The sequence below is a fragment of the Chenopodium album genome, chromosome 15, assembly GCF_948465745.1.
Source record: "Chenopodium album chromosome 15, dcCheAlbu1.1, whole genome shotgun sequence".
NCBI classification, from domain to species: Eukaryota; Viridiplantae; Streptophyta; class Magnoliopsida; order Caryophyllales; family Amaranthaceae; genus Chenopodium; species Chenopodium album.
The window spans coordinates 48,168,057-48,178,205 of NC_137848.1; the positions used below are offsets into that span (position 1 = coordinate 48,168,057).

Genomic DNA, 10,149 nt, shown 5'->3' on the forward strand with positions numbered 1-10,149 from the left:
CTAAATGTTATTTGCAGGTGAAAAATAGTTCCTATTGAGTCGGGGCTGAGAGCAGAGTGTTAGTTTGTTCTTAAAAGTTTTTACTTTCTTTTGTTATCTTTTAAACTTCTCTTTTCTTGGGATAGTCGGTTTGAGGTTATCCTGCCTCGTTCAAAGTTTTCTTTGATCAATTTATTTTATTTATTTTTGTGATTTATTTATTCCCTTTAGTTTTTATTAACCTTTAGAGTGACATTTCCGTCTTGACGGTATTTTCGCTAACATCTCGCCTTCTGTTTTAGACGGGGTGTTACAACTATGCTAGATTTATTTAAGAGTTTGAACTTTCATAACAAAAAGAGCTGATGTTTAATTTTTATTCATTCTAAATGATTAAGGATTATTTTTATTATTTAATTTATTTTTTACATCGGAGAAAGCTTGTCCTTAAAGGGGATTTACAAATTCCATCCTTAAAAAAGATTAGTGAAATTCAAAGCCTTATCTCTTTAATTCTTAAAGGATGATTTTATGGTTATTGTTTGAAAAATGACAATCATAAATTTTTAAATATAAAATAATTATTTTAAATTATTTTTAAATGTTAATATTAATTAAAAATTAATTTAATTATTTCTTATTTTTTTGACGGGTAATTTATTTATTTCTTGAAAAAGTTTAATTTAATTTTCTAATTTTCAATTTTGTTAATAATTAAAACTAAATTTATAAATTACAGGCATCGAATTTTAAAAATTGTGGCAATCATTTTTAATTTCAAGTGACTGCTATAGAATTTTAAAGCATTGAATTGATGATAAATTGATAAGATAATAAGATGCAAAAAGATTCCGAATACAAGTTGTCTAGACATCGTCTAGATCTGGCATTCTGGCCGACAAATAACACCGCTTTTTTATGATTGCTATTTTTTTTATTTTTATTTTATGATTGCATTAATGATCAGATTTATCACTAACTTTTCAAAAAGATGCAGTACAAAAGCTCCACATACTATACAAGATTAGAATCACTTTACTAGCAAGCCTAACTTTTGCATAACATTAGTCTCTCTACAAATGGTTGAATATAATAATGTAGTAGATCAGTTTGTGACGTATATGAAATACAAAACATTATATTTGACTATTAGGTAACAATTAAACTCCACTAATACTAATAATAATAATAATAATAATAATAATAATAATAATAATAATAATAATAACTCACTTTGGCTCTACATAAGAGTTTGATTTCCCCATAAGACAATCTCATTTTTTTCTTCTTTATCTATTTATTTTCAATCAATAAATCTCATTTAATTAACACCAATAAGGGTCGGTTGGCTCATGTGCTAAACAAAGCAACCGTTTCTTAAAATAAAATAAGCAGATTAATGTCGTTTAATGTAGGTTTTGTGTTTGAGCCTTATTGTTAGAGACTCACCCAACATAAATTAAGTGGACTATGTGAATTGGATTCGAAGTCGGAAGCTTTGGTGAATTAGATGACCTTCTGATTTATATATTTTTTTTTATCAACCGTTACGAAAACAAAACCCCAACCATATTTTATTGACATTTATACAACAAGTGAATGTAAATGACAAATAAAATTTATACTACTTTTGTTTTATATTATTTGTAATTATTTCTTTTAAAAAAAATATTATTTATAATTATTAAACATTTTCTATTAATATTTTATGTCAAATAATTATTATAAATAATATAAAATGGAGGTAGTATCACTATTTTGGGATACTCACACGAAGCCAACATCTCAAAACTGGAAGCACACGGGTAACAACAAAAAAGCTACACCAATTAAACTTTTTGACTCATACATACTAGTCAACTTAAATTTCTTTGTGCGCACTGCAAGTTTCAACAAATTATAAATTATAACAAGGCTCAACCAACCCAAAGAAAACAAAGTGACTCAAAATGAATAACCAAAATCCTCAAGTGGTAGTAGTGATGGTACCTCTTCCCATCCAAGGCCATCTCAACCAACTCCTCCACCTCTCCCACCTCATCACCTCCTACGGAATCCCAGTCCATTACGCCGGCTCCTCCATCCATAACCACCAAGCTAAGCTCCGTCTCAATGGTTGGGACTCGCAAAACTTAACAAAAATTCACTTCCACGATTTCGAACTTCCTCCTTATGATTCACCTCCTCCAAATGCCGACCTCTTAGTCCCTTTTCCTCAACACTTCCAACCCCTATTGGAGGCTTCCATGCATCTTCGACAACCCGTGTCAAACCTCTTGCAACAACTCTCGGTCAAGTATAACCGAGTAGTAGTCATCCATGACATTCTTATGGCTTATGTTGTCCAAGATATTAAGCTCATTTCGAATGGTGAAACATATAACTTCATTCCTACGTCCGCGTTTACCTTTTTCGCCGATGCATGGAGTAGCATGCCCGAGAAAGATAGGCCGTTTCAGTTGGATTCAAATGATATCCTTGAAGGTATCCCGGGTATAGATGGATGTCATACTCAAGCTATGACGGAGTTTGCTCTCAATCAAGTGAAACTTCTCGGGTTCGAGTCGGGTTGGATCTACAACACCTCAAGAGTCATAGACGGTAGATATGTTCAATTGTTGGAGAGGCTATCTCTAACAACGCCACATATAAAATACTTTGCCTTAGGACCTTTTCATCCGGTTGTTATCAAAAGTGAAGGTGGCAAAAATAGACATCATTGCCTTAAATGGTTAGACGAACAAGAGAAGGGTTCGGTGATATTCGTGTCTTTTGGGTCAACGACATCATTGACTGATGATCAAATCGAAGAGTTGGCAAACGGGTTGGAAAGATGCGGAGAGAAGTTTCTTTGGGTGCTCCGAAAAGCAGATTCAAACAACGTTTTTGCAGAAGCTGGTAAAGAGAAAAAGCCTCAACTTCCTGTACATTATGAAGAAAGAGTAAAAGATAGAGGAATAGTAGTAAAAGATTGGGCGCCACAGCTAGAAATCTTGGCTCATCCATCAGTTGGCGGGTTCATGAGTCATTGTGGGTGGAATTCGTGTATGGAAAGTATAAGTATGGGTGTGCCAATTCTAGCATGGCCTATGCATTCTGATCAACCAAAGAACGCGTTTTTGGTTAGCAATGTTCTAAGGAATGGTGTAATGGTGAGAGATTGGGAACATCGCGGTGAGATTGTAAAGTCAAGCACGATAGAGAATGTGGTGAAAACATTGATGGCATCACAAGAAGGAAAGGAGATAAAGAATAGAGCTGCAAAATTAGGCGATGATGTTAGAGGATCAGTTACCGAAGGTGGTGTTTCTAGTTTAGAAAGAGATGCTTTTATTGCGCATATCTCTGGATAATGCTACCTTCGAGTTGTTTTCTTACTTAGCGTCATTTGGATCGGGTTTAATTTTTTTTCCTTATTGTAGACCTTCGAAAATTTCTAGATCAAAATAATAATAATAATAATAATAATAATAATAATAATAATAATTAGCAGTATTAATCAATCTTGAATGTTTTTGTAAGATCCATTTAATTAATAGTATCAATCGGTTTGATTTCATTTGTTTTAGATTTGTTCGTATTCGGTTATGTCTTAATTATCTAAGGAAATCAATATAGTTGGTTGCCATTTTTATTTTTCGGCAAATCAGTTCAATTTCAATAGAAGTTACAATCTATAGTTACATTATTTTGAGTGTAGTGTGAATTTACTTTTAGATATTCTATACAAGAAAACATTTAGGAAAAATTGTTGGAAATAATCCCACCTTTAGAGCGTCCACGAAAAATAATCCCACCTTTGAGATATTTTTAAATAATCCGATCTTTATACTCAATCCGCTCAAAACGGTCCTAACCGGTCATGTAACCTGTTATAACAAGTTACATGACACGTGGACTGTGATTGGTCAAATAAAATAAATTAAAATAAAAAAAAAATTTAAAAAAAAATTAGATTTTCTAAAGAAAAAATAAAAAGTCACTTGGAATCATTTTGAGCGGATTTAGTATAAAGGTCGGATTATTTAAAAATATCTCAAAGGTGAGATTATTTTTCGCGGATGCCCCAAAGGTGGGATTATTCCCAACAATTTTTCCAAACATCTATGTGAAACTTGACTACTGCATACTCCCTTGGTTTAGTACGAGAAAGGGATCTTTGAGGAAGCACTAATGTAGGTTTGATATGCATTAATGCATAACAAATACTAAAATATTGAAAAGCACATGGGGTGAGAAAAAAGAGGAGAGAGATTGGTAAGTGAGACCACTTTTACATGTACCACTGAAAGCTTATATAATATCATTGACTATATAGTGATACTATTTCCACACGTAGTTAGGGTCTATTCACATTTATTGAACTGAACTATACTAACTGGAGTTGAACTGAACTGAATAGAGATGAAATGAATATTTTATGAGAGAAGAAAATTAGGAGCTGAACTGAACTGAAATTAAGCTGAAGTGAACAGACCCTTAGTACCACTGGATGAATATATAGTTGTGGGGTTTACACAAGGATCCTCATATCCCAGCGAGCTTTGGTTTTGGAATGAATCTATTAATTAAGGGTTAGGATTAAAATTGACCTAGGCTAAGCCGTTTTAGTTGTGTTTCTCAGTTTGTGTTTGCTATGTGTTTCTTTTTATGTGACTAACTTTAAGTTCGGGGACGAACTCCCTTTTAAGGGTGATAATATGTAATAACCCTAATACTTCAGTACTCTATCTAAATATTTTATAAAGAAAAGTTATCTTTTTTCTACTTTTAGTTTTGGGACAAAAATTATTTTAAGGAGGGTAGACTGTAATACCCTAAATTTTTCTGTTTTAAATTTCGGGGACGAAACTTGTTTTAAGAAGGATATATTGTAATACACGTGTATTTTGTAATTTTATAAAATATAAAAATTAGAATTTTCTTATATTCTAAATTATATCTTTTTAGTTAATAAATTTATAAAACCTCATATTACTTTAGTCGGGCTCTTTTATGAGCTATAAGATTTATATTCTTAAACCCTATATATATATATATATATATATATATATATATATATATATATATATATATATATATATATATATATATATATATATATGATCCTATGAGACCACATCCCTTATGTGAGAATCATATTATATGTGAGGAAATATAACAACCGTTGGATCAATTGCATTCAATGGCTACAATTTATCCCAATCAAACATAATTTCAAAAATAGTTTTCTAGCGTATTCTTTCTCCTCATTCATTGGACGCGCCATTTTCTCTCTCCTCCTTCAATTTCTCTACTCCCTTTCTTACTGATATTTGCTTTGATTCTTTATCAATTCTTCTTCAAGCTTCTTTGATTCTTTATCAAGGTGATTTTCGTTGACTTTAGTTTGATTTTTATTGATTAAATTTTGATTTTCGTTGATTTTAGTTTGATTAATTAAAGTTTTCGTCAATTGAATTCTTTATTAATTAAGGTTTTCGTCAATTTTTTTTGCGATTTTCGATAAATTTCCGTTCGAAATGTTTTCTCATTTGATAAATGAGCTACCAAGTTTGCTCATTTGTTAAATTAGCAACTAAGTATTTACTCATTTGACAAATGAGCAACTAATTATTTGCTCATTTACAAAAAATTGATTGCTCATTTTCCAAATGATCAAAGAAATGTTTGCTTATTTTTCAAATGAGTTACTATACTAACTATTTGCTTATTTGACAAATGAGCAAACTAATTATTGCTTATTTCAAAAATGAGCAAAGAAATGCTTTTGATTTAATGAATTATTAAAGAAATATTTGCTCATTTTGACAAATGAGCAACTAAGTTTTTGCTCATTTGTGATATTAGCAACTAAGTATTTACTATTTCCTCATTTGTTAAATGATCAAAAAATTGATTGCTTATTTCTCAAATTAAATGATCAAAGAAGTGCTTGCTTATTTTACAAATGAGTAATTAATTATTTGACAAATGAGCAAACTAATGGTTGCTCATTTCACAAATGAGCAAAGAAATGCTTGTCGATTAAAGAAATGTTTGCTCATTTGACAAATGAGAGCACTAACTATTTGCTTATTTGTTAAATTAACAACTAAGTATTTGCTCATTTAACAAATGAACAACTAAGTTTTTGCTCATTTGTTAAATTAGCAGTGAAGAATAGAAGAGAGAAATCGTCAATCTTCAGTTATTAGTCTCCATTGTAATCCCAGCTTCAAGCTTTGAAGAGAGAGAAAGAGGAGTATACAAATTGTACATTATTTGGATTTTGTGGACTGATGTGTTTATTTTAAGAATTACATTATTGCCATTACTAGTTGAACAATCTGAGCTATTGGATTTAATACAATCTAATGGCTGAGATTTGTCCTCACATAAGGGATGAGTTCTCACATAGAGGGTGGTTCTCACTGAATCCTGACCCTATATATATATATATATATATATATATATATATATATATATATATATATATATATATATATATATATATATATATATATATATATATATATATATATATATATATTAAAGGTACCAAATTGCATTCCTTCACTTTTGCGTGTGATTTCTAATCAAATATGCTGATGAATCTTTTATTATGATGTATTATCATCCATATAACTATTTTGATCATGTAAATCAATTAATTTTCACCTTCCAATGTGAATTTTGCTTACCGCTCAAGTCTCATCAAGTATACACAAGTAGGGATAGTTTTGCAATGGGTCTGTTGTGTATACAATGTCAAATTTGGATGGAGTAATTTGCTTCGTCCGAAGGTAATCACACAAACCTTATATTGGAGTTGTTTGTATTATATTTTGTATAATTATGTGTGAATTGTATTATTTATTACTAGTAATCTTGTATGAATATATGATTAATTATTATGATATTATATGATCTGATTAATTTTAAATATTATATTATTTTTGTTGTATATAATTGATTGTACAACTGTGTTAGGTTATATAATGTTGTTGCTATAGGGAGTATTGTTTTATTGAGGTTTTAGGGTTATTAATGCAGAGTATTATCTTGGGTTGAGAATTAATTATATTTGGGGTACTAGTATTATATAGAGTTGAGATATTTATGAATCGAATTGTTATGTTATTTGGGAACTTGTGTCATTGTTGAGATATTATTTATTAATCAGTGAAAGGTTATTTGATCAAGGTATGAGATTAAAAGGTTGAAAATTATTATTTTGTTCTTGGTTTGAGCCTCGGCGTTATAGACTGATAGCACTAGTAGAAAAAAGCAAAAAGGCATCGCCCAATGGCCACCGGTTTTCAAAAACCGGTGGAAAAAATAGGGGAAAAAATGCGCGGGATTTTGAGGGATTAGTATTGCCACCGGTTCGGTTCGAACCGGTGGGAAAAATATTAATCCCACCGGTTCAAACCGGTGGTTTTTCTATTTAGAAAAAAAAAAAAAAAAAAAAACGGCCATAAAACCCACCCCCTTTCCCAAACCCTAGCCACCACTCAGCCGTTTCTCTCTCCTCCTCCTTCGTCCTTTCTCTCTCCTCCTCCTTCGTCCTTTCTCTCTCCTCCTCCTTCCTCCTTCCTCCTTCCTCCTTCTTCCTGTTCGTTCTCCTTAAAACCTCCTCCTCCTTCCTCCTTCTTCCTGTTCGTTCTCCTTAAAACCTCCTCCTCCTTCCTCCTTTCTCTCTCCTCCTCCTTCCTCCTTCCTCCTTCTTCCTGTTCGTTCTCCTTAAAACCGCAACAACAACAACGAAGATCTCGATTTCCTTCTCTTTCTTGTTAGATTTCCCTCCCTCCTCTTCACCTCTTTCGACCGCCGCCGCCGCCGACGACACCTACTATTGCCGCCAACGGTTTTTTGGTCAAAATCGACCATGAAAACTCTAGATCTAGAGTTTTCATGGTCGATTTTGACCTTTATAACGGACATTCAACATAATTTCGGGGGTTTTTGGTGAAATTCGAGGTAATTTCTCTCTTTTCTTACTTTTATTTTGTTTTTTTGTTGTTTTTGGTGGAATTCGTGGGTTGATTTGGTTGTGGTTTAATCTGGTTGCTGGTGGGTTTGGGTGTCGTGGTGGGTGTGGGTTTGGGTGTCATGGTGGGTGTGGTTGCTGTCGTGGTGGGTGTGGGTTTGGTGTCGTGGTGGGTGTGGTTGCTGTCGTGGTGGGTGTGGTTGCTGTCGTGGTGGGTGTGGGTTGATTTGGTTGTCGTTGCTGTTGGATGCTCGTTGCTGTTTGGATCTCGATTTTATTTTTTTTTTTTTTTAAATTTTGCAGATTTAATTAATTTATTATTTATAATAGGTATATTAATGTAATTTATGTATGTAATTTTGCAAAGTTATGTATATTTATGTAATTTTTCAGATTTAATTTATGTATTTAATGTATATTATGTTCAATATTGAAGTGTATACTGATTTTTAGTGAAAAAAATGAAAAAAAAAAAAAATTAATTTTTTGGGACAGTATTGCCACCGGTTAACCGGTGGCCTTAACCTAGTATTGCCACCGGTTAACCGGTGGCAATTAGCAGTTTTGCCACCGGTTTTGAACCGGTGGCCTTTCTTCTGGGATTTGCCACCCCCCAACTAACCACCGGTTCAAAACCGGTGGCAAAGGGGGGTTTTGAACCGGTGGCCAACCCTATTTTTCGCCTAGTGTAGACTTAGAACATGTGAGCTGCTAATGGGTTGTAAAAGAGGAGCTATTGTAAAAGAGGAGCTATAGCTCACTCGTAAAGGAGCTCTCGCTCGGGCATCCCGTGGGGTGCAGTAGCAACAAGCTATAGCTCGTTCATCGAGTAAGCTATCGCTCAGGCTGCTGATTGCTCTCGATCTATGCGAGTTAATTCACGAGATATCGCTGCTTTGCGCTGTAGGTAAAACGTCAACTTCACAGGCTTGTAACTTTTGATTCGTAAGTCATATATAGGCGTGTGACCTACTTTTGGAAAGCTCTTCAAGTATAGTTTCCAACCCAACTTGAATCATATCAATCCAACCTCTATAACTAAAGTTATGGCTGAAAGAGTGGACAAAGGTCTATTTTGACAATTTCTTTATTTGCATGCTGGTTTGTTTTTGCACGAAAAATCAGCTTCTGACCTTTGTCATTAAACCCCTGTACTTAACATCCATAAACCACCTGAAATCATTTAATAAAATCTTGAACACCACTCTAAAAATCTTTAGCATCGTAGTGCAAGAAATCAGTGGAATTATTAAAAATCGAATTCAAGTGAATTCAAAAATTAAAAAAACTACGAAAACAACTAAACTAAACTAAGCTAAATATCGGGTTGCCTCCCGATAAGCGCTCATTTAGAGTCATGAGCTCGACTTCTTACCTCAACTTCAAGTATCATTCTGTGGGTTGGAGAGATAAATCGTCTCCAATCCACCAATGAAAGCTCCTTCGGTATAGAGTTTCAAACGTTGTCCGTTCACCTTAAATTTGGAACCATTTTCACCAGCAACTTCAATAGCTCCATGATCTTTAACCTCAGTGATGGTGAAAGGTCCGGACCACCTAGACTTAAGCTTACATGGAAGAGTCGAAGTCGTGAATTGTATAGCAGAACTTTATCACCAACATTCAACTCACGTTTTTGAATCATCTTGTCATGAAACTTTTTCGTTTGCTCCTTATACAACCTATGGTTCTCATAAGCTTCTAGTCGAAGCTCATCTAACTCATTCAGTTGAAGAAGTCTCGCTTCACCGGCCTTTTCTAAGTCTAAATTGATCTCCTTGACGGCCCATTGTGAAAGGTATTCCATTTCGACCGGTAAATGACATGCCTTGCCATACATCAACCAATACGGAGTTGTCCCTAACGGAGTCTTGTAGGCCGTTCGCAATGCCCACAATGTATCGTCCAACTTCAATGACCAATCTTTACGGGACTTGTTGACAACCTTTTCAAGGATTCTCTTGATTTGTCAATTGGATACCTCAACTTGGCCACTCGTTTGAGGATGATAGGCCAAGCCAACCTTGTGGGTAACCCCATGTTTCTTGAGAAGAGCCTTAAAGGTTCGTTGATGGAAATGAGAACCACCATCACTAATAACAACTCTTGGGACTCTGAAACGCGGGAAGATGATCTTCTTAAATAACTTCTTAACGACCTTTGAATCGTTAGTTGGTGACGCAATAGCTTCGACCCAC

The 10,149-nt window shown here is 33.7% G+C and overlaps 1 protein-coding gene across 1 annotated transcript; it reads left to right on the top strand.

The window, feature by feature from the left end:
- The first annotated feature begins 1,913 nt into the window (after nucleotides 1-1,913).
- LOC145582401 (zeatin O-xylosyltransferase-like) lies at nucleotides 1,914-3,547 on the top strand. Its single transcript, XM_081639399.1, has one exon. The coding sequence runs from the start codon at nucleotides 1,929-1,931 to the stop codon at nucleotides 3,330-3,332; it is 1,404 nt and encodes a 467-aa protein (XP_081495525.1). The 5' UTR covers nucleotides 1,914-1,928; the 3' UTR covers nucleotides 3,333-3,547.
- The last annotated feature ends 6,602 nt before the right edge of the window (nucleotides 3,548-10,149 follow it).